This window comes from Chelmon rostratus, chromosome 3 (genome assembly GCF_017976325.1).
Source record: "Chelmon rostratus isolate fCheRos1 chromosome 3, fCheRos1.pri, whole genome shotgun sequence".
NCBI classification, from domain to species: Eukaryota; Metazoa; Chordata; class Actinopteri; order Chaetodontiformes; family Chaetodontidae; genus Chelmon; species Chelmon rostratus.
In genome coordinates, this window is record NC_055660.1 from 21,380,008 (window position 1) to 21,405,486 (window position 25,479).

The 25,479-nt window shown below is 41.9% G+C and overlaps 1 protein-coding gene across 8 annotated transcripts in view; it reads left to right on the forward strand.

Moving 5' to 3' along the window:
• rbfox2 (RNA binding fox-1 homolog 2) overlaps positions 1-25,361 on the forward strand; it is a 38,132-nt gene extending 12,771 nt beyond the window's left edge. For 2 of the 8 annotated variants that reach the window (XM_041964074.1, XM_041964116.1), the window contains 11 exons: positions 9,139-9,345; positions 10,979-11,149; positions 11,688-11,741; positions 11,879-11,971; positions 15,864-15,951; positions 16,651-16,707; positions 16,789-16,966; positions 17,560-17,605; positions 20,158-20,246; positions 20,974-21,046; positions 21,341-25,361. In XM_041964074.1, coding sequence (XP_041820008.1) covers positions 9,139-9,345; positions 10,979-11,149; positions 11,688-11,741; positions 11,879-11,971; positions 15,864-15,951; positions 16,651-16,707; positions 16,789-16,966; positions 17,560-17,605; positions 20,158-20,246; positions 20,974-21,046; positions 21,341-21,385 — 1,101 coding nt within the window. In that variant the 3' untranslated portion in view covers positions 21,386-25,361. Of the gene's footprint in view, positions 1-9,138; positions 9,346-10,978; positions 11,150-11,687; positions 11,742-11,878; positions 11,972-15,863; positions 15,952-16,650; positions 16,708-16,788; positions 16,967-17,559; positions 17,606-18,083; positions 18,121-20,157; positions 20,247-20,973; positions 21,047-21,340 lie in introns of those variants that run through there. The other 6 variants (XR_006007924.1, XM_041964092.1, XM_041964101.1 and 3 more) reach the window with 6 other exon arrangements.
• The last annotated feature ends 118 nt before the right edge of the window (positions 25,362-25,479 follow it).

Below are 25,479 nucleotides of genomic sequence, written 5' to 3' on the forward strand. Positions count from 1 at the left end.
ACAACACCTCCTCACTGTAATTTCTGTGTCACACATTTCACAAACACACAGAAGCTCAAGCACACAGTGGGCTGCAAAGTTGGTGCATGAAGTGTCACGTTCATATCATTTCATTTGGTGTGAGTCAGGCTCTGTGTGTGTGTGTTTGTGTTTTTCTTCCTGCCTTTTCTCGCGTGTGTTCTTTCTTCTCTTTCAGCTGTACCTTGGATTCCTGCTCTCTTTACTGTTTGACCTCTTTTCTCCCTCCTCTTGCTCTCCCTGGGGCCCTGGCAGCTGTTATCTCAATGTTTTCCTCCAAGAGCCCCTGGAAGAGGGGGATGGGTTGGGAAAGAGAGAGAGAGGGAATGGGAGTAGGAGAATAGAAAATTGATTTTTAAGGTGACGGGACACCCTCTGGCAGTTACCAGGGAAGCCCGTGGATGAGGGGGGGAAATTAAGCAGAGATGGACAAATGAGAGGAGCTGAAAGAGATGGAGAGCAAAACGGAGATTTGACAATATTGTAGGTCAACTGGAGGGAGCTAGTTTGCTCAGTGACGCAATTTCAGACGGTGGAGCTGACTTTGCAGTTATATGTGTGTGTGTGTGTGTGTGTGTGTGTGTGTGTATGTGTGTATGTGTGTAAGTGTCCACAGTTGCCTCATGATGGGGGTCATTTATTCTCTCATTTGTAGTCTTATTTTATACTAATATTTTGGCTCTTGCTGCAAGAGAGTTTGAGAGGAGCAGATTGGGTGCAAAAGGCTGAAATATTTTCTCAAGCCCCACCTAAGCATGTGCCCTGAAGCGAGGGAGAGACGCCTATCTGCTGCAAAACTGCACACATACACACACACACACACACACACACACACACACACACACTGCCACGCTTGCATAAAGTGAAAACGGGTCAGGAGGTTTCAACTCCTCCACCTCCCACCCTCCCCAGATCTTGTTATTGATTCTTTGCAGGGTTAACAATGATGATCGTTAAATGATCCCAATGAAGCCGTGTTGCCGTGGCAACTCGCATGAGTCATTCATTTTGTGCAGATTGTTAGATGGTTCGAGGCGCGAGGAAAGCATTGTCGGGAGAGCCATGTGAGGTAAACACCTTTTGCACAACGCCTCTAAAAAATAAATAAATAAAAGAAATAATAAATTAAAGAAATAAAAAAAAAAAGCTCAGGTTGCTGTAACGGTTATGCCTCTTTAGCAGCTATTTGCATCTCTAATGGCTCTAAAAGCACTCGCTGTGAGGCATCTGCGTGGCTTTTTAAAAGAACCTGCCTTTGAAATGGATAGGGGTTGCCCTCGCTGACTCTTCGGATGGTGCGGTTGACAGTGACAACACTGTCCTACGGCTGGCTTGTGTACATTTTTAAAACCACACTCCACAACCGGACGAGTGTTTTATTATTGTCTGAGCTCTCAACAAGACATACTCGTTTCATGGCCGTACCTAATGTATTAGGCGTGTCCACGTTGGGTAAATACACCTCTGTTTGCTAGTTTGTGTGTTCACCTGCGCATGTGTTTGTCTGGGTTGGCGTGTGTGTTTTTAATGAGGAGTAAGTGTGGACAAATAATGTCATCGTCTTTTGGTTTCGGAGTGTTTACCTTTCATAAGGTGCCGCAGTGGAGCCCGACGGACCATTGACACAGCTAGTGGAGCGATGACAGGGAAAGTCAGTGATCATGTTTGTATCTCCTGCACGCATGTATTAAAGAAGGGGAGTCTTCCAGAACTGGTGTGCGAGAGGAAGAGGAATCATACGTGAGACCCTACAAGGAAACACATTGGGGGCGGGGGGGCTGTATTGGGAGGGGTTTGTTTGACAAGCAGACATGTTACCCTATAAGGAGATGGAGAAGAGTGTCAGAGGAGGAGCCAAAGGCATCGCTGGTATCCTGTTGCTATGAAGCAAATGGGCTTGATTGACATGCGTGGGGGCGGGACGTATGCAAGGGTCCCGTCTGGATTTTATGAAGCGTAAAGAAGCGAAGCACACAGCAGAGAGAGTGGGAGGAAAGGAAGAACAGCAGCAAGAGGAGTAGAGAAGAAGAGCAAGAGGGGGAGGAGGAAGAGTGATGGAGGAGGAGGAGGAGGAGGGGTTGACGTGGGATGGAATAATTTAACAAGAGGGTGTCTCCTGGCTCATCGGTATGCCACACACATGCCGTAAACGTTTCTCCAGCTGTTTGCAGCTTGGGTAACATCAGCACGGAGTCAGGAGCCAAGATCTGAGCTGAGCATAACTTCCCCAGTTAAAGCCATTATTGAGCCAAAATGTGAGCCGCTGCTAACAGCACGAATCACATTTTCCATCGTCAAGTTTGCTGAATTAGGCTATAGACTAATGGCTGGAGGCCCGCGAAAGTAAGATACTGAAATGTCATTATTCATGTGAAATGACCCAGTGATGCCCTAGTTAGCTCTTAGCCATGTTCCTCCTCTCCTCTCTCCTCTCTCCTCTCTCCTCCTCTCCTCTCCTCTCTCCTCCTCCTCCCCTCCTGTAGCGTAGTGAGACTGCTGCAGACGGGCACATTTTATAACATGCCTCCTCAGACACACTTGCTGCTGCTAACTGACCCGAAAGTAAGCCAGCTACAGCTACCGCTCTGAGTCACTGGCTTGCCCGGCCAACTCATACACGTACACAACCCTTAATGCCTAACGCCTTAACGCCAGGGGAGCGGATGCACACACACGCTGACATGCACACAACATGTACACAAACAAACCATACACAGACCCGAGTGCGAATGCGCAGCTTACAGTTTGACTCTGTACAGGGCAGCGTTTCTCTCCCAATCGACCAAGAATGGCCTCCCTCCTTTGTCTTCTGTGTCTCTCCTCATCCCGCTATCTGTGTGCATTTATTCAGTAGGTGCTTTCATCCTGATGCGAAGCACAAAGGCCACTCGCAGTCGGCAAAGGGCCCATAACTTGACGGTTTGAGAGGGAGGGAAAAAAAGCAGCACGCAGGCAACACACTATTTCTGTAGATACCGGGCTATCAGGTAGAGAGAGGGCTGTTGAAATGCGGCTAAAATGGATCTCCTCTGAAAAGGCCAATCGTCGAACACAAATACAAGGTTGTTTTTGGCTCGTATTCCCGCTTCTATTTTGGTCTGGCAGAAGGAGCAGCAACAGCCGGGGTTGTCCATTCTCCAGCTAGGCTGGAGTCTGTTTCTGTGCATGAATAACAACAATGAGGATGTTATGATTGATAGGGATATTATCTGATAAGTGGTATAGACTGGGGAAATAATATACAGTGTTGCAGCCAAGATATTAAAACCTCAAGTCCTAAGAGTGCATTATTAAAATCCAAGGCACTATCATTCTGTTTGAGTTGCATCACATCTCGTCAAGTCCAAGACTGACTCATCTGTAGTTCAGTGAGTTGTGTCATGAGTCATCAGTGTTGGGACTCGAGTGCGACAACACTGGAGCCGCGTTGAGTGTTGTAATGTAGAGTAGGAGGGTAGTTTTCCCAACAAATTTGAGAAAAGGTACATTTTTTTTCTTTGCTTTTGCTTTGTTATCTAGTGAAGAAAGTTCCCAGCACCAACCTTTATGCCGGGGGATCCCTGAGTGAGGTTTCCCAGGGTTTCCTCAAATGTTTTCCATCCTTCATCCTTGCTTATTGATCCACTTCCAGGCTTACTGTCCCATGGAAAGCAATTAATTTTGCAGCAAGTAGCTCGCATAATACACATGATAGCTTCAGGTTTTAAATGAGACTAACATCTAAAGCCATGCTAGTAGTTCTGTAAGGTTGTACTTAAGCTGCCAGTTCTCCATCAGAAAAGTTTGTCGGATGATTGAACAGCTTCAGAAACCCCCTCCCCCCAAACAGCTCCTACATTGAATCAGGCATGAGGGGTGCGTCCAGCCACCTCTGTCACTTTCTGAAACTGACAATCTCACATTCACTACGAAGCTGGGTTTGGACTTCTCTCTTAAAACCTCATTTTTCATTTGTTACACAGCTATTTTCATCACTTTTCATGTGAACAACAGCACTACAAACGTCTTCGAGGAGAGACCGTCTGAACTGTGTGATCCCAAAACTTAAACAATGTCATGTCAGTTCAGCTATAAACACTATTGCTTTCAAATTAAGTCATATTAACTACCAATCTTAAAGCATAACTTTACCTTTTGGCTCAGCTGTGCTTTGAGCTACATGCTGTAGTTTGTTACAGCTACAGTTTAGCAGACCTGCAGGCTTGATTTAGCCCGTTATCATGCTGACCGTTGCTCATTGGCACAAAGTACAAAGTGCAGTCGAGACTGATGCGAATGGCGTTAGTTTTTCAGGTTTTCGTCATAAAGCAAACAACTGGACACCATGAAATTCTGACCTGATGGTGGCGCTCCACAAAAAGTTAAGAGATCACCAAAGTCTTTACAGACTTTCATCCCCAGGGGAACAGGAATGTTTGTATCTAGACATTGTCATCCAAAGAGCTGTGCTGCTAGTGTGTGGTTTTATTTATTTTTAATTTATATTCATAATACACTGTAGTAGTAATAATAATAAAAATAATAAGAATAATATAACTACAGTAGACTTACAGAGACAATTTTACTTAACTGCTGCAAAATGTTGGCAGTGTATTGTCCACATTCTGCTTTCCCCATTTCACCACTTGACCCAACCTGGATGATCAACTTTCCCTTTCTAGCAAGACACAGGAGCGGGTCTAGTTTCTCTATTTCTGCCTGTCACCCAGGTTAACTCCTACCTGGTGACCCAGAATGACTCGCTCCACCCGCTATCATCTTTACCTCCGGAAATGCCATTAATCCCGGATGGGCTGATGCAAGGCGAAGCCATCCAGTGTGTCATTTAGCATATAATGTGTTTTGTCTCCTGCAGTTAAAAGCCTGATCTCAACTGACTAATTTCCTTGTGTTCGCTCCCCTTTTCTGTCTCTCTGAATCGAGCAAACATAATGAATTCAGGATGTCTCATCAGAGGATTTCAGCTCATGTTCACATTATTACCATCAGTGATGTAACAGTGTGGATCTTTCTTTTTTTTTTGCAACAAAGAGGAAGCTCTTCACAATTTAACAATTTTCTGGTCTATTTTAAAGCTTTTTTTCATTAATTAGAGCATAAAATTACAGCTGCTATTTACAGAAAACACATTAAAAGGATGGATGGAGTGTGTATGTATGGAAACACCCTGTAATCAGTATCTGTCAAATGCAGCCTATTGTGTATGACAGTTCTTTATGCTGAAAATGACGAATGACTGACATTTTGTAGCCCTAGATGTATATTTTCTTACATATTGATATTATATAATCCAAACACTAACAGAGCATAATGGCTGTAACAGTTTGTGCAAATAATGAGCATTGAACATTTTCTGAAAACCAAGGTACAAGACGGTTGCGCTGCAGCATGAAAGCAAGGCAGGACAGGAAGGCGAGGATGTGAGGGATGCTATCACTTAGTGAAAATCTTAATTTGGATGCTTGTGGACAAGATTGGAAGAGGTTCATACAGCTGCAGGGCTTAGAGGAGCGGACACAGCTGCTATTTGAAAATGTGAATGAAGTTAAACTTGGACGCCGTGGTCAGTAATCTGGCGGCTGTGTCGCTCGAGTGTCGGGCACTGAAGATGGAGAACGTGGTTTCTATTCTGGCCGAGGTGGAGTCTCTTCACCTGGCAGGGGAGCAGCAGAGACCGTTCAGGGATTTAGGTATGAAAAGAGGACGTGCGCAGTGAGGATGATGGCAGCACTGTTTGGGATTAATGATAAACACATATTAACTGTTTGTTATGAGGGAGAGGAGGGAGTGAGATGACAGCGGTTACCCGGCTGGAATCAGGCAGACCAGTGCTGCTGTCATCAGAGGTTGAGTTCGAAGCATTCTCTCTTCAAGCATCTGATCCCGTTTCCTTTTGCTCTTACAGCAGGAACAATAGAGGAGTGGCCGTCAGGTTAAAGCAATTTCTGATGGCACGAGGAATTGTCTTTCAACTGATTATGCAAACGAAGAACGGTGCTTAAAGATGTTGGTAATTAATGTAGCGTTTGTGCCACTGTTGCACTGTGGTTGAGCTGCTCAGAGCTATTCATTTAAAGGTAATAGATCAGTCTTTGTTATTATTATTGCTATTATTATTATTATTATTATTATTATTAATTAAAACAAAATATCTAAAAATATCTCAGATAAATTTGTATTGTAATTAAATATGTGATCAGTTTCATGCTGGGTTGTTTTATTTATTGGTTCCAGTTTTCATTATTGATATTATTGAGGTCTGAATTTAGAAAACCTCATGTTTACTTTATTATTCAAAAAGGGAAATACAGTTTGTAGTAATGGCTTCTTAAAGTTAAGCTAGGATTAGTGCAGAAATGAAGGATTTGAGAAAGTTAACAAATACATATGACTCATTTGTTTGATTTTGCATTTTGATGCCTTCAGTCCTGTTGATTATGTGGATTTGTTGAGAGATTCAGGATAAATAACGGGACTTTTTAAAGATTAATTTAGCGTTTGTTGCTTACATAGTCATCCCAGTAACATTTTTCTGAAAAATGTCTGACCTCTCTACCTGTAAAAAGCTCATTATAGTGAGTTATTTTGAATCTTCTGCATGACACAAAAGTCCCGTTGCCTGTCCTGTCGGTGTAGCTGTGCTCTGACCAGACAAAGGCTCCCTCACTGTCAACCCGCGGCAGCTCTGCTGTACGTGATCCATGTCGACCGTGTGCATCCCCAGGTTTGTCACTGAGTCGAGGGGCCTGGCTACCGTGTCACAGGTGTGACGCTGAGAAAGGTCAAAAGCTGGGAGACAGATGGCATGCACAGACACACACGCACACACACACACACTCATACATGCACACCCTCCCACACACTTTTAACACTCCCAAAGGGACAGAGATCTATTGTGCAACTCAGATGGGCATCGCTGCAGCCTGTCACTCACATAAACACACACACACACACACACACACACAGAATGTAGCCAAGCAGATGTCTTGGAAGCATGGAGTCTCTTTAGTGGTGATATCCATTTTGGTGGTGGAAAAAAAAGACTGAATATTACTTTTACTAATGAATTATTATTATTACTGCCTGTGTCTAGTGCTGCTACTATTGCTACTGCTAATAATAATAATGATGATAATAATGATTAGAAGTAGGAGGAGAACGGTGAGACGAACTAGAACAAGGAGATTAAGTCTGTTTTTGTTTTTATAACCTGCTCGCTACGTTGATGAACCTGTATTTTCATCTTAAACTTGTTACTCAATTGTTGTCTTTTATGTTCTGAATTTATTTTTTGGTGTCTTTGATAGTGTTTTTTTTTTTTTTTACATTTTCTCCCTTTTGGAAAGAGTTAATTATTATTATGTTTTGTAGTTGTCTACTTCTTATTTTTAACAAATCTTAAAGTCAGTCACTGCCCGTTTCTGTCTTTATGTGGGTTATTGGACTAAGCAAACAACAGGCACAATGATGGAAATCATTCTATCCCTCACAAAGTCTGATACTGGATTTTCCACATAAGGCCATCATTAGGTCAAATTTTTTAATTCGTCTGTATTATGGTTTATGGCCAATATTGTCATCATGACACCGGAATTTTAAACTTCTATACGATATTAGTAATAAAATATGTCACAGCTTTCAATACCACAGCCAAAAAAAAGAAGTCCTGGGCAGACAAAATGTTTTTTTAAATCAAATATTTTAAAAAAAAAAAAAAAAAAAAAAAAAAAAACAAGCTGCACACAGTGCTGGTACACAAAAAGTCACCTAACTCATTCAACACATTTATAATAATGTAATAGTAATCAATAGTAAGAATAATTATAATTATTAGATAATATTACATTTAAAGCTTCAGTACTTTCTTACTATGAAAAATATAATTACCTGAGTAATCATCAATTTCATCAATTTGAACATGTGGTGTTGAAAAGTATGGAAGTATCAGTACTTTTGACAACCTTAATGGCCAAATACCTACAAAAAATGATATTCCCATCAGCCTCAGCTGTACTGTAGTTTGCTAATTAGCTTTGGTTGCTAATTAAATGTAATCATACTAACACACTTCACTAATAGTGAACACTGTAAACATTTGACCTACTAAACAACATCGGTATGTTAGCATTGTCAGTGTTAGCATGCTGATGTTAGCATTTAGCTCAAAGCACCACTTTGCCTGCCTCGCAGAGCTTAGTCAATAAACAAATATAAATCAATCAATCATGTTGTCAATACGCCGAATCGAAAGACTTTCTCTGTATGTTACAGTCTTGAATTGAGTTTGCTTTCCTGCGCAGTTGTATTAGCGAGTTATAAAAAGATCTAAAAGACAGTGATGGCTGGTTTATCTTTCGCAGCTATGGATCAGAGGCAGGCCATGCCTCTTCTACCAGTCATCACCTTTTATCATCCATCACCCCCCTTTCTCTGCCGTCCCTGCCGTCTACCGCCGCCTTCTAACTATTACCATTTAGGGTATCCATGCCCCACTGCCAACAGGAAGGAATGTGTGTGTGTGTGTGTGTGTGTGTGTGTGTGTGTGTGTGTGTGTGTGTGTGTGTGTGTGTGTGTGTGTGTGTGTGTGTGTGTGTGTCACACCATGTGTTTGTTGGGTGCCTGTGTTGCCCTCCTACGTACTCTAATGTCGATAACGTTCGGCCATTTATTTTCTGGGGGTAATAATATACACAAAGTTACTTGGGCAGGCTTCCTTACTAACAGTTGGTCTTTGTGTGAGCGTTTAGGTGTGTGGGTGTTTGCGTGTCAAAGGTGGTTTGTGTGCAGAGGCGTTTGTGAGTGTGTGTGCAGGCGTTAGACACTCACCATTGTACAACACTCTGAGCACGGAGGCATCTGACCCTCAATAATAGATGTGGCTGCAGTGAATATTTAATGGGTGGGGGGGTGTAGATGTGTGCGCGCATGTACGCACACACACATACATGGGGAAATGGAAATATAATATCCATGCCTGTATGACTTTTAGACTGAAGCTCTTGGGAAAGTGGTCTCTGTGTGGTCGGGTGATGCTCTCAGTAAAAGATACCGTGGACGTTCGCCAGGCGGCTACTTTAGCTTTCACTCCCTTCTCACCCATGTCTCTCTCTCTCCCAACAGGGCTCTCAGGATAGTGCTGGCGGTCAGGAGGGACTCGTACCGCCACCTTTCTCCGCGTTCCCTCCACCTCCGCCGCCACCCCCCCAGAACGGCCTGGCCCTGGATTACGGGGGCAGTCTGTACGCAGCGGGAGCCGTCCAGGGCCCCGTGGAAGCCGGCGGAGCGGCGAACAGCGCCGCCAACGCTGCCAGCAGCCTCGGTGCTCAAGTGAGTGCCAGCCTCTTCCTCTGTGTGCAGCCCACATCAGGTCTTTGCCTTGAGAGGCCGCCGAGAGCGAGAGTGTGGAGGAATATGTGTTATAGAATAAAAAATAATAATAGTAAGTCATTGGGATGCACCAATGTGACTTTCTTCTAATTATACAAATTCTGATACAGAGACTCAGGGTCCTGACCGATGCAAATGACGGATCTGAATGTTCTGTCTTCACAAATTAAAAATCTGTAAACCTCTCTGTGCAGCACTGATTAAGATCTTCAAAGTAACATGAAGCTGTAACAGCGTTCATTCTTGGAGAACAACTTGCTTCAACACGCCCCCTTCACAAATTCAAAAAATGCATTTCTACCAGAGCCCTTTGAGCTGCTAGCCTAGCGTTAGCTCAGAGAGGCTTCAGCAGGGGTGGAGAGGAACAGAACAAGGGATGTGAAAAGTCAAATTTCCCCAAGCACTACAACACTGATCAACGCTGTAAACTACTACCTTAATGGCTAGCTTGAAGTTAACAGTATTATTGCAACTATTGTAATATTTACTGCTCTCTATACTCTGCACTGTCCACACTGCTGACGGGTCATTACTGTATTAACACTCTGTTGCCAGTTTATTAGGTCCAACTGGCTAAAGCTAATGCAGTGTAATGCAACAGTCCTGAAATAAATCCTTCCTTCATGAAGGTAATAATGAAAATGTTTTAGAGAGCTGTTGATTCAACTTTCTGATGAATTTGGAGACTGTGGTTTGTGGTGCTGTGGATCTGTATTGTGTCATACTGACCGGTGATTCTATTATTTTGTCCACCCCGTTTATATCAGTGAGGGGAAGCTAAATAACAGAAACCCCTCTCATACTAAAGTTGAATGTAATAATTGGATGCTATTTTGGCCGATGACATGGAAGTCAAGCTAATGTCATCGCGTACCTGAGCTCATTTCGATTAAAATGAAAGATAAAATATTATATAAGACGCTTTGTTCATAAATTATGAGCCTGATAATATTGTTGGCGTTATTAAGGCCTTAGACTGAAGATAACTGCTGCTCTGGCGAAAGCATGCTAGCTCTGTTTTGCTAGTGTACTGCTGGTTACTATTAGCATTGTCGACTATAAGCTTGTCGTTGCAGTGACCGCCTTTTTAAACTGTCAGATGAAGCATGAACAGCATGAAAAGCCACAAAGAGAGTAGAAAAAAGTGGCATCCACTTTAGTGCTCGCTGTTACTCACATATGTCGTCCTTTGTTGTTATCGTGATGGTTAAATGGCCGACAGAGTCTGTTTTATTCCACCGGTACACCGACCCAGTCACTAGTTTAGCATTAGCTTGTAGCAGGCTATCAGTCAATTTGTCACCTACCGGCTTTTTCCTGCTTCAAACTATCGTTTTTTTATATCCTATTCTTGCCTCAAAATGTCCAGGATTGGTCAACCTCCAATTTTAAATAGTCAATTTATTGTTTTAGTCACTTTTCAAGCAAAATGCTAAATATTCAAGCAAAATGCCAAATATTCTCTCGTATTAGCTTCTTAAACGTGAGTATTTTTCGGCAGTCATTCCTTTAGTTTTTCCCTCCCATCACCTCCTGTGTTTCTCTTCCTGTCCTCCCTGTCCGCCTGTCCCAGCAGTCGGATGTGTCCTCCCAGATTGACGGTCAGTCAGGGGTTGGCTCGGGAGGAGGAGGAGGCGGAGGGACCGCCGGGGTTGACGCAGACGACAAGGGGACACCCAAGCGCCTCCACGTGTCCAACATCCCCTTCCGCTTCCGAGACCCCGACCTACGTCAGATGTTTGGGGTAAGTAGACTCCGTTTTTCACTTTGCACCACTTTGTTTATAACAGTAACCCAGAAAAGAAGCTCTGGATGAAAAACATGCAGTCAGTAAAAATAATGACTCAGAAGAGCCAGTCCAGTGACGTCAGCACTGAAACCTCTCGTTTTTTTTTATCATTCATTTCCTATCATGAATTGGGATTTTTAAAATGAAAATAAGATACTGTCATATCTGTTTCAGCTAAAAAGGAATCCGTTTCTGTCCCATTTGACTACGAACAAAAGCAGAACTTGCACTTGGTGTGCCACTTTGCAGAATAGTTCTTTAAAGTGCGGTGTAAAAATCTGGCCTTGTGCTCGTCTTGTTTCTGAGAGGAATGTCTCTAAAATGTGGTGCAGAGAAAAGAGCAGAGGAAGATGTGATGGAAGGGAAGACCAGCAGCGCTGGCTCAGTGCCAGCTCATCATGGCTGAACAGTACTGACACCCTGTGGCAAGATGCAGCACATGACTTACAAGCTCGTTCAGCCTCTTCATTTTCTCCCTCTTCTTCCTTTTCAGCAATTTGGCAAAATCCTCGACGTCGAGATCATTTTCAATGAGAGGGGATCCAAGGTAGGAAGCTGGAAACGGCAAGAAATGTCTCACATTTGTGAACATAAAAGAGCTCAGCAGCCTAACAGCTATTTCCAGCCTTCTCTCACTCTCCCCCTCCCTTCCTTCTCCCATTCTTCCCTCTCCTCTGCTTGCAGGGCTTCGGTTTTGTAACATTCGAGTCGAGCGCAGATGCAGAGAGGGCCAGAGAGAAGCTGCACGGCACGCTGGTGGAAGGACGTAAAATCGAGGTAACTCACCACCCTCGCCCCACCCCCTCCCCCCCCCTTTTTTTTTTTTTAGAATCAGTGACCATTTTCTCGTCTGTTTCCCCTCCATGTGCAACTATGAGAATGAGTTTGTTCTGGTCGTTTCTGCCCCAGAGGTTTTCCGGGTGGCTGTATGTGTTCAACTCTAACCCCTCTGGCTTCACTATAGCATGGTGCAGCGGTGCCACGCACACAGACGTCTCTTTTGACGGCACTTCCTGTCAGTGTTTACGCTGTCGTTGCTGTTCTTGTTGTTGATGTTGTGGGCTGTCCATTGCACCTTGATCTGAAAGCTGTGTGGTTTGCAAAGCATGCTGGGTGGAGTGGCTACACAAAAGGCATGGCCGGCGAGACGTCACTACGACACAGTTGCTGACAATATCCGCTTCTGTCACAGCATGTAGGATCTTTCTTTTTTTTATTTTTCCTTTTTTTGTTTTGTTTTGTTTTCCTGCACCTTTTGTATCACCAACATCACTTCTTCCATGATCATGACGAGTGGCCATTTTTGGTTTATGGTTGTGTTTATGACTGGAAGGAAAGCGAATAGCCTCTCAGTTATTTTTCTTCTGAAAAAAAATAGTGCTTGCTGGTGTCTGTAAGTTGCATGGATGGATCATGAGGTCAGATGTTGTCTTGGGAGTTTTTCACTCTTTCAGTTAATATTACGTGGGTGCCTCTGGGTAGCACCTTTTCTTTCTGTTTGATGTGTTAAGAGACTGATGCATGATGGGGGCATTTTCCGAGGGCAGTTTTTTGGGAATGAGACTGCCGCGAGGAGTGTGGTGTCATTTCTGACGCTTCAAAAAGATGAATGAATTTCAGATGTGCGAGATGGATGGTAAAAAAAAAAAAATGTTTTGTTTACACACACACTTTGCATCCACCACTCCTGAAAAAGAACACCAGATCTCATGGAAGTGCATTTTGTTGTGACATTTTTTTTTTTTTATTTGTCAGCATGAGCTCAGATTTTAGTTGCAAATGGCCTTGGAGATCAAACACACCATGCTTTCGCCATTTGCTCTGGCACTTGATTTTAAAATCACGCTTTTCCTTTTTTTATTTCTACTCGCTACTAAAGCTCCTCTGCATGGTCTCGAATGTCCTGCACTCTTCTGTCTCTGTGCGTGTGGGTGTGCAGAATTAGAAATATGGAGGGCGGAGAGAGAATGAACATGTGAAGAGAATGCGATAGATAGCTGTCGTTCCCTCTCCTTTCCTTTTTTCTTTTTTAGGTTCTCCTCCATCTCTCTCCACTCTTTTTCACCAGGCCAGTCTGTCTGTCTGTCTGTCTGTCTCTCCCAGTTTGTGTGTCCCCATATGCACCTGCATTTCTGCTGTCCGTCCCTCCCCCATATCTCCGTCCATTTCCCTGTCCTGTGATGTAGTCAGGTAGCACAGAACGAGATTACGTTTGATTTTGATTGATTATTTTGTCAGTTCTTTGAATATAATCTGGGCAATAATAACGGCTAGTCTCCCTTCCAAATCAGATGTTAATTTCTCACATTTTCAATTTCCTTTTTGTTTGCTCCTTTATCAACTTTTATGATCTGTGTTTGTAGTGGGGTTTAACCAGTACAGGCTCGGTTGTTGTCAAATGGCTGATACTTGTAGGTGACACGTGACCTGTTACATCACTTCCTCTCTACCACAGGGTGGGGGTTGCTTTTCATTACCTCGTTTTGGTTATGTTTCCTTTTTCCTTTTTTTTTTGGTTCATCATTTCTTTCTTACATATATTTTCTCTATTTCCCTGATGATTTTTGTATGTTGTTGTTGTTGTCAGTCTCCACGGTAACTGCTCGCGTGTCCTCACGCCGTTTCCCTGGCAACGGTAAGTTGTGTACACATGGCATCATCTTTGAATGACCCCTCCCCCCACCCCATCTGTCAAAAAATTAAATAAAATGCACCCAACACCCAAATGAAGGACTCCTTTACTGAGGGGAGCTTGATTGATTGATTGACAGAACCTGATTGGCTAATCCTGTGATTGATTGGGGAGGTGGTGAATGAAACGATTACGAGATTAGCCATTGACCGCATGGCATTATAAAGGCCACTTGTATAACTGAATGTACTGCATCTATCTGCAAGTGCAACAACTATGACTACCACTTCTTATGCATTCATTCCAATCACCTCTCTAACTGCATTCAGCATTTAATTCCAGAGCTGTATCCTGCATGGTTTACTCTCTTTCTCGTCATCTGTATGACGTCATATAGTACTATTATGTCATCTCTCTGTGTCATGTGTCAGCCAATAGCTGCATTTTTGCACCTTAGTGGGACAGCATGCTGAAGCATGAGTGCTATGTTAGCTTTACTGGAGGAGAGGTAATAGTTGTCTGTGTATCATGGTGTACTGTAGTACTTGATTATCACTTTCTGCACCACCTTTTAGACTGCAGACAGTTGTAGAGGTATGGTTGTTTAGACTTAAAGATGTGTACACATTAAAGATCTGTGAATGTGGATGCATAGTGTGCGCCGCCAACGAGGATGCAAGCTTATTCTATTTCAATGCAAATCTGCTCTTCATATGTAACATGTGCACTTTGAGCATTTGGGCCCTTTAAAGAAAGCAAAAAAGCTGCCATGAAATAATGAGCAGACCCCAGCAAACTGAAGCAAACGTAAAACCTGAGCCACTGGTAAAGTAACGGCAGCTTTTCTTTGTTCTGATTTCTGTAAAGAGGTGTCCTTGTTTTACTTTTTGATCAGTTTGGTTCTGGATGGTGTGTGTTGGTGGTTGTGTGCTTTCGAGGTCTTTCTGGTGTGCGACACTGATCTGGAATGCCTGGCAGTGTTTCACAACCATGGTTTGATTTGATTTTTTATTTATTTTTACTTTTTTTGAGGAATGATATTTGCATCCCCCATCCTCTCTGTCTTTATATCTACACTTCTCTCTCTCTCTCTCTCTGTATTCGTTCTTGCTCCATTCATCATTTCTCCATTGTTGCTCATGTACAGTTAGACCCGATGTAGGCCAACGGTCGGATGTATTTTGTATGTGTGCATTGCATCTTGTTGTTTCTGTTTGTTCATTAGAGGAATTGCACATTTGGATGGATTGTTCACTCTCTCTGCCTCTCTTTTCTCCACATCATGTATGTGTTTTTCTGTGTCTTTTCATGTGGACTGGCTCCTCCTGCATCCCTCGATATTTCTGTCTTTCCTTTGCCGTTCTCTCTCCCTCCCCGTCTTCCTTTTTCCGTATGATGTGTATTTGATTGGGAGGGCTGCCAACCTTTTTTGATTGGTCTCTTGCTGCATCTGATGCTTGCTGATTGGCTAGTTTTGCTCACCTCTGGTGATGTGATGCGCTCTTGATTGGCTGCGTGTAATTTGTGTATGAACTCTTCGATTGATGTTTTTTGCATTGTGTTCAACTGATGAATCTGCCGCTTAATTCACCTTCTTTTTCCCTCCTTTTTTTTAAAGGTAGCAAAATAATGGTCTTGGATTTCTTTTTGAATGCTTTTGTTCTGAAATATTTAGTTTTCTTTGTTCTGTGTGCCAATGGTTGCGTTGTTTGTGTGCAAAACTGCCTGACTACTCACCAGGATCCTTGTTTTCAATGTCTTTCTCCTTCAAAAGAAGCGCATGCATCAAATACCATCGCTGCTCATCAACAGAATTAACCTCTTAAGAAAGAAACAGTTGAAAGTATGACACCTCACACTAAAAGCTTAATATGAAAACACCATCATGTGTGTAGAGTATCTCCCTCATGTGTCACACAATATATTCAGCTTAATAAAAGCCCAAAACACAAACTGTAATGTGATTGGATTCCTCACTACTTGCTTACATGTTAAACTGGATTGACTCAGCCTCTGACCGCTTTTTCCGATGTCCAGGTCAATAATGCCACAGCCAGAGTGATGACAAACAAGAAGATGACCACCCCTTACTCTAACGGAGAGGGTCTTGCAACTCTGCCATATGGTAATGTACTTTGAACAACAGCCGATTCTACCTTTTGTTTGACATGTGGAGACTGAGAATTATGGCTAAAATTAATATCACTGTATACATACAAGTATTGGCTTCCAATTCTGATTATATATCATTATTTATTGCATCTTTGAAGAACTACATATGAAATATGCTACATTCCCCTAATACCCATGCCACATAACATCATAACATCTGACAAAGTGAAAGAAAAGCTTGAGTTTTTGATTGCTCATTTCTTTGAGTCATAATATTTGGACAATAGAATATTGTAAAACAATCTGACATCACACAGCCCTGGTACACTGAAGATGTCACAGAATGTGATAACTTGCTAATCTTTTTGACATACACTCATTTGAAAACAGTACGAAGACAATATATTTAGTGTTTTGCCTCATCAGCTTCACTGATGTTTGTAAATATCTGTTTATTCTGAATTTGATGCAGCAACATGTTTCAAACAAGTTGGGACAGGAGCATCAAAAGACTGGGAAAGTTGTGGATGTACATGTAAAATATGCCACAGTCCCCTGATACCTGCTCCACCGGGATGCATCTGACATAACGGAAGAAAAGATCTTGATCACTTTTTTCTTGGAAACATAATTTTTGGACAAAACAATAACATTATATATTGATCATCATGGTGATGTGACTCAAAATGTACATTTTCTCTGTCGACTACAGCTGGGTGGAAGTTGAGTCCGATGGTCGGAGCCATGTACAGTCCTGAACTCTACACAGGTATGACAACGAGGAGTAGTTTTATACCTAAATAGACTGACGGAGATAAGATGCACAAACAATACTATAATCTTATTAAAGACGCTGTTCTTTCCTCCTCCTCTCCCTCAGTACCGGGGTTTCCTTACCCAGCAGCAGCGGCGGCGGCTGCTTCCACCGCTGCGACCTTTCGCGGCGCTCATCTGCGGGGTCGCGCCCGACCTGTCTACAGCGCAGTTAGGGCAGCCGTGCCACAACCTGCCATTCCTGCCTACCCGGGGTAAACACACCCACACACACACGGGCAAAAACTGACAACCCGTAACCTGTTACTGATGATAAAAGCTAGACATGGTGTTATGCAAATGACTGTCTTCTTAAATGCATGTCTTCACTTAGTTTAATCTAGTACTTCGTAATTGTGCATGCTGTGTGTGTGAATATATTTACATTGAGATATTGACATTGATAGTTTGCTGAGTGGAAATACCATTTCCTTGTACCTCAAAGTGATGATATGATACTTAATGCATTAAGATCAAGTAGTATTTTCCTGAATAGTTATTGGCAGAAGTAGCAGTAGTATCACTCTAAAGTTGGTGCATTTGTATACAAAGAGGTGGTATTTTGTCTTGCATGTTGCACGGTGTGTAATAATCTCACCCTTCTTTCTCTTCTCTCTTTCACAATCTGTTTGGCACCGTTTCCTCACCTCTCTCTCCCTCAATCGTCACTCTTGCTGTTCTCTGCAATGCCCACATGGTGGCGCATCACACCATTTTTTTTTTGTTTTGTTTTGTTTTGTTTCGCCTCTCCACCACCACTCCTCTCTACTCTCCCTTTTTCCTTTCCTCTCTCGTCTCTTTCTCTCAGTGTGATGGCCTATCAGGATGGCTTTTACGGTGCAGCTGATCTCTATGTAAGTATACCTCTCTCTCCTCTACTGCCTCACTCCTCACCTACGTTTCCCCCCTCTTGCCTGTGGGTTTTCAAGTGTGAAACAGCAAAGACCAAACCCATAGAGACGTGTACTTTTGGGTGTTTTGATTTATCGCATCTAGAAGTGTTATGTTCTGCTTTTATCTTATTTATTATTATCTCATTTTTAACTATTACAGAAAAATGAGGCCTTAACACTTTTCCAAATGCACAAAATCTAATATGAAGTGTTCCTTTAATAATCCATACAAACATAAAAATAGCACTCAGCAGACCAGCACACACACACGCTTTCATCAAAGTGTTCATTCATGAGTAGACTCCTCTAGGGTTTGTCTCTGTGCATTTGTGAGTTAGTTTGTACCAATGTGATTATGAGTGTGTGTCTGTGTGTGCAATGGTGTGTGTGTGTGAGAGAGAGACCAGGTTGACAATAGCTGTTTCTGTTCTCTCTGTAGACTAGTGTTTCAGGACATTAGTGGCAGATTGCCCCAGGTAGGGTTTACACACTCTGTGTGAGAGCCAGTGTGCATCCTCCTCGTCTCCAATGACTGCGTGCTGCTAGACATTATTGACCATCTGAGATTGAAATGCCTTCTCTGTCTTCTTCTACTAACTCACTGGATTCTGACATGGGTGGAGTTGCGGAAGGGGGAGAAAAGAATTAAGTTGAAATCTGATTCATCTCATGAAGCACATGCGCCATAAAAATTCCATTCACACAATATCTACAGGATAGACACATGTATATTTTAGGGTAGATGAGGTGCAGTGTTGAAGGTCAGTACTTATACAATAAGCCACTGGTTTGCACTTGTGAGACAGTCTATTCCATGATAATCCAGCTAATTATGAACATTATGTATATGACTTCTTCTTTTCCTCAGTGTGACAGCAGAGGCATTCTGTCTTACTTTGGCCTCCCCCCTTTGGTGACCAGATGAATTTGATCATTTTCATTGTTCTTGAGACAAAAACAAATGAACATTTTATTATTCGACATTCTCATCACACACGTTAAAACATGTCAAACAAATTTAGCCCGGTTCAATTCAGGTAAAACAGCAGATGATAGCGTTTTTAAAGGCCGGGCATGTCGTCATTTAGTTACACTCCTTTACATATCTTTACATATCACTTTACATATCATGCGCTTCAGTGAAATTCTGATGTGTTAGCAAGCTGCACTGCCGTTCTTGAAATAGGAAACAGGACAGTAAATATGTAAAACATGAATAAAGACAGCAGACTGATCCAGTCGTCCGAGGGATGTAGGACAGTTTCTGTCAGCAGTTAATTCAGACCCCTTCCAGGAATCTCCCTATCTGTTTCACTTGTGGCATGCTAACTGAATCAATGTCGGCATGCAGACATACTTACAAGGCTGACTCCTCCCCCAGTCACCCCTTTTTCCTCTCTCTCTGTAAACCTACTTTTTTTCTGCCATTCTTTATTTCATTTCTCCTCGCTCCGGTCATTCTATCTTTCCTTAGTCAATAATTGAAGCCTTTTGTGTTTGTAAATCACCTCCAAAGTGTCTTCTGGCACTTTAGTTTCCTATTCCCTTTATTATTATTCTGCTCTATCCTTTCTTTGTGACTCTTCCTCTTCCTTAGCTGTTTTTTCTTTTTTACATAGCCTCCTCTCTCTTCTGTACCTGTCATCCTTCGTCCTCCTCCTCCTCCTTTCCTCTTCCCCACCTCCCCCAGTCCAGCCTTCCTCCCATAGCAGCAACTGTGTGGTCCTGAATGCGGGGACTTGGTCGTGACTGATCTTTTAGGGTAGAATGCAGCGGTGTGTGTTTGTTTTTTTGTTTTTTATAGGGATGTTTGGCCTAATACACTGAACGTTCTGAGTTTGGGAAAGCATGCTGTGTCTGTCAGTGATTGGTCGCTGGCCACGTGAGCGTGGTGTGTGTGTGCCCTTTTTTAATCCGACTGGCTGACTGTCTTCTTACACCTGTAGTTTTTTGTGTCTGTTCATCAGCTGTCCATCCAAACATAAATAATGACACAATCATCTTGCCACCCCTTCCCCTTTCTTTAACCGTGTGTTTTTGGCAGGGGAACCAGGGTGGGGCACAGTTGCGGGTATGAACTCTCTCTCCCTCCATGTCCAACTCACAGTGGGAAGGATAATGCATTTTAATGCTGCAAACTGTAAAACACATCGTGTGCAGTTAAAGCTGTTTTTTCCACATTAGTCATGGAGGGAGAGACCCACACAGAGCCTGAGCTACATCCTTGTGAATGCTGTACTGCACCAGATTAGCCAGTTTTGCTGACTGTCTGCTTGTTAATCTTTCGCTCTCTTCTCAGCAGTTTTTCTCACAATGTAACCCTTTAGATTCACTACTAGTCTCTGTTAGCGTGTCGAGGAAACACAGCAAACCTTTTAACAAGAATTTACTCTTGTTTCTGTTTCGTCCCACCTCTCCCTCCATTGTGTCTTCCTCCTCTATCACTTCTTCCTCTTCTTCCCCCTTCCCTCGTGCTTTCCTCCAACTCTCTCCCCTTCATCGGCTCATCACAGGGCGGCTATGCAGCTTATCGTTACGCCCAGCCGGCTGCGGTAGCGACTCCCGCGGCGGCGGCGGCTGCAGCAGCGGCTTACAGTGACAGGTGAGTGAGCTCTCCAGCAGTGGTGGAGGAAGGATGCAGATCTTTTACTAAAGTAAAAGCACTAATACTACACCTTAACAGTACTCTGTTACGAGCTAAAGTCCAGAATGGAAAATGTTAAGTAAAAGTATGTAGGTATAATCAGGAAAATGTACTTGAAGTATTAAAAGTAAAAGGTCCTTGATGCAGAAAAAGGACAGAATCGTCACATTTGTGAAGCTGGAACCACAAAATGTCTTTACATGAATAATGAAATAATATCAAAATAGTTGCCAATTAAATTTCTAGCAATTTACTAATTGATTCATCGGCTAATTGTTTCAGCTGTACATGAATAAACTGTTCAGTCGTTTCAATTAGAACAAAACATCACAGGTTAGAAACTCTTAAAGCTGTCAGATAATTGTAGTGGAGTAGAAACTTTATTTAAAAACTTAGCTGCATTAGAACAAGCAACACAGATAAATGACATGCACCGGGACATTCAAGCCCAAATGCCACAGAACAAAAATGGCTAATTACAACATGTGAGGGACAAGGACAAGTTGAGTGGACGAGTAGTTTGTTTTGTTCCTGCATAAATCATAGACCAGGAAGTAAATGTTGAAAAAGAACAAGCCCTTCTCCTCCTGCAGTTACAGTAAATGAGTCAGCTTGAGCTGGATTTCCTTTTTTTCTTGTTCTTCTTTAACTTATCATATGATACCTCATATTTTGTTTCCGAAAGCTACGGACGAGTTTACACGGCAGACCCCTACCACGCTGCGCTCGCCCCAGCTGCCTACGGTGTTGGAGCCATGGTAAGTCGCTAAAGCCCATTAAACTGTCAGGCAGTCAAAGCATAAGGAATATTCAGTATTTTTATTATTTGTCAACAATTCCCAAATGTTTTAGATGCTGATTATTATGTATAATATGTTTGTTTGGGGATGTGTGTCAATGAAGTCCAGTCTTGTTGGTCCAGCAGGACATTTTAGCTGCAAAGATAATGGTTTATGTGAAAATACAGAATATCACTAGACTGATCAGTCAAAGAAAAATGTCAGTTTTAAAAGACTTTCTCCACTAAATGTTTGTATTCTGTTGTTCCACAGGCCACACTGTACAGGGGAGGCTACAGTAGATTTGCCCCTTACTAAAGACACTACATTTCCCAGGAGCTCCTCTCTTCCATTGAATTACTCTGTAAGAGCTCCCTCTGTTGTCGTGGAGGTGGACTGCACCAAGTTTTAAAGTGTGGAGTCGACCACCTCAAAGATATTTCAGATCCCACCCCCAAGCAGTCCTACATTTTCTTATATATGCTACTACAGAAATAGAGGAATGCTGTATTAAAGACTGACGGATGGCCTTTACATTAAAAAAGAAGAAAAATAAAATAAAGACTTAAAATGGCCACCTTCCCTATTGCACGGCTGTATTATAGTCCCCCTTCTTATTCCCTCGACACTCAGCAGCACAAGACTCGGGATGGAGCCCGGATGTTCTTCCAAGGCTGTATGTGGATAACTGACATTTAAATAGCTGTCAACCATGTATGAGAAAGAATGGGAGTGCTGTGTGGCCTGCACACACTCAACATTTAAGGAAAAAGAGGGGGAAACGAGCAACCAGAGTGTCCAAAACACGGTCGGAGCAGTAAGAAGCAGGAAGGTGCTTCGAAAGAGCACCTAAAACCAGAATGACGAGTCACTAAAATGATAAAAAGGGCGCCCGCTGATGGATTTTTATAATTCCTCCTTAACGTGGGTGGATAGTGAGAGAGGATTTCCATTCTTGCTGTGTTCTGGTAGAGGGAGACTGAACATGGCAGCTTGGAGAGACAATGTGATGGTTTATAACGCTACAGAAATCATGTCCGAAAGCTGAAGGGAGGGAGAGTTATTAGAGCTGTTCCTTACCTCAAGATTTCTTAGTATGTGGAAATGGTGAACCTTTAAACTTAAAATTGTTATGATATGCAAAGAAATTAGTTTAGAGAAAAAAAATTACCAAATTATTATTAATTGTAATTATTCTCATTATTATTCTTATTAAACCATTATTTTGTTTGACTCAGCAGCCAATGCTGTCATGGGAACAGTGAACCTTGGGGTTAAAAATCAGAAAATGAGCATCTATATTACAAATATTCCATGTTTTGACTATGTGACACAACTATAGTCTCACATCATCCCTCTCATGTACAGGATTTCACCAACACTAGACACTACAAAAAGTGCAACACTACACTTCAGACGTTTTCTTCTCGAACTGATTTTAGCTTTAGATTCAAACTAAATCATCCACCCACAACCCTGAGGTTCAAGTACTTGTTGATCCTTTAATGTAGAGATTTATTATTTGGATTTTCCCCTCATGCTCCATCTTTTATAGAGCAAAGTCCAACATTGAATGAGTCTTCCTGAAACATACTGTACCTGTCAATAGTTTGGACATGCCAACTCATCCAGTGTTTTTTCTTTATATTTATTATTTTCTAAATGGTAGATTAATACTGAAGCCATCAAAATGAAGAAAAAACACATGGATTTATATAGGAAGCCAAAAAATGTAAACAAAAATGTTTTTTATTTTATATTCTTTAAAGTAGCGATCTCTTGCTTTGTTGACAGCTTTGCACACCGTACATGTTTCTTTAATGCACAAAAAACCTGGACAGGTAGGTTGGCACTACTACAGCCAACCTCATGTGGATTTCCAATGATCTTGAAGGAGTTCCCATATATGCTGAGTACCTCTTGCATAATATGGATTACTTAGCAAGTCCTCCTACCTAAACAACAGAATAGATTGTTTGCCAATGACTCTCAAAACAAAGTATATGACCGTTCTCCAAAACAATCGATACGCATGACCGTCGGCGAGTACCAGCGACAAACACGAGTTGCCAATAGAACTCTAAACAAGTGGCATGGATATCAATTATCAGTTATCTGGATATCTGCTGGCTACACTGGAGGTCCCGAAACACTGGCTGTTGCCCCAGAGGCTAAATCGCCATCAGAGAATAGCTGACAGATTCAGAGGCTGAAGGAGAACAGTCTGGGATTACTACAGTAGTCAAACAGGGCCATTTACTACATGCCAGCAGTGCACAACACTGCACAACACAACTCGTCGGAATCAAATGCATTAAGAAAGCAAGAAATTCCATCCATTAACTTTTAACCATGCACCCCTGTCAGCTGAGAACCAGTCCAGGAAACTATCTCATGAAGCTGGTGAAGATCATGGCAGCAGTGTGCAAAGCTTTCATCAAGGCAAACAGCTGCTGTGGCGAATGTCAAATATTAAACATTTTGCTCAGTTTGACACTTTCCATTCGTGTTATTTCGTACTTCTGATGTCTCCACTACTAATGTAGAATGTTGAAGACAATTTTAAAAAATAAAGGAAAAACACTGAATGAGGAGGTGTGTCCAAACTTTTGACTGGTACTATACTTTAGTTGGTAATTTTGTTTGCGTTGCTGCCAGCAGCAATTACTGAGCAAGAGAGAGATTCTGTCAGCGAGTCAATAGAAAATATTTAAATGCAAAACACCTTACTATTGTGCATATTTCTTTAATGTTGTATTCTATATTTCAAAAACGTGGCTTTATTTGGCTTTTGTTTTTGTTCCAAAGATTTGTAGAAAGCACATTTTTCTGCCGTATGTATAAATATATTATCTTTGTTATTGTTATGATCATAATCCTTGATAATCCTATTGCTGTCTTTATTTAGTTCTTTTTCATCTTCGTCTTTTTTTATATCCGTAAGTGTTGTTCCTTCTTCATTAAGGTGCAAGTTAAATTTCAAGGTTTTTTTCTTTCTTTGGACTAAAGGCTAAAGATCTCGAGCCGAGAGCGTACCTGGATAGTGACGTACTAAAGGTATGCATGTAACACTACTAAACTTTTGTCCTCTGAGTTAAATATTAAGTCAATCCAGACTACCGCTTTATTTGTCATTGTTTTGTTATGGGTTGATCATAGGATCCGCTAGCATGACATTTGATTATATTTCAAAAACGTACAAAAACGGCTGAATGTTTTTTTTCCCTCTTGGTGTCCATATTTTAGGGATGTCTCATGCCTAAGACATTTGGAATGAATGATCTTACTGTAAGTGTGTTGACGATTGGTTAAAACCAACTAACGTTATGTTTTTTTGTTTTTTTTTTTAAAGCAGACTCCTTACATTTCAGTGATTAAATCTGTCAGCTTGGCCATTGTGGTCACTTCAGGTTTGAAGATATCCAGTAAAATGAAAGTGTTAACTCAAACGTAAGCAGGTTAATATTCCAACATGGTTTAAAACAGCTGTCACTGTGGGATATGATCTAAGTTGTGTGTAAAATGGGCCGTTGTGTTTTTCTTTACCCTAATTACTAATTTCAAAGCTACTGTTGTGTTTTTTTAAATTATCACACTTGGAAAAACATGCAGGTCAATAAGATGTTTTTTTTTCTATTAAATGTGCTGCTGTTGGATTTTCTCATTTAACATTTCTTTTTGAGTATCTAAAAGTTACTATAGAATGTGCTCTGGACGAAATATGGGGGTAAAAAAGAAACCTAGCCAAAGATGCTAACTAACAGTCCCCAGCACGTTTTGGTTCCCAACGTGTGCTACACGAGATACAAAGATGGACTTAACAAAGCCACTGAAGGCATGGACAAACCAGCATGAGCGATACATGTCAAGTTAAAAAAAAAAAAAAAAAAAAAAGTTTTGCATGACTCTTGTGTCTTTCATATTTGAGTCCCGAGCAGCCGAGCCCAGTTGCGTTCTTCTTCACCACTAAACTCCATGTAGAGCGACAGGCAGCTAGCAGTTTGAAGCTAGCTAACACAACAAAGAGCACAGTGCTGTTTGGCAAAAAGGCCTGCTGATAAACAGAATGGCTGCCGCACACAAGAACATGTGGCAGCTCCGGTTTCTCGTCACGGTTTTCTTGCCACTGTATAATAGTAAACTATATGGCCGTTCTTCATAGTTCCTATGGTTTCTCAATGACCGGTCCTCTCCCTCTGTCATGTCTATACCTCCCTTGACTGCCATTCTGTTTTTTTGTTATTGAATGTCCATATAAAAATGTTTTATATAAAAATGTTTTGTTGTGATGAAGCATTCAGGTTGTTTTCTTTTGGTATTCTATTTATTTAGTAAAATGAAGTAGTTTATCACACACATAGACAGTGCTACTTGATGACCATTAAGACAGCAGCTGTTAAACCTACAATGGA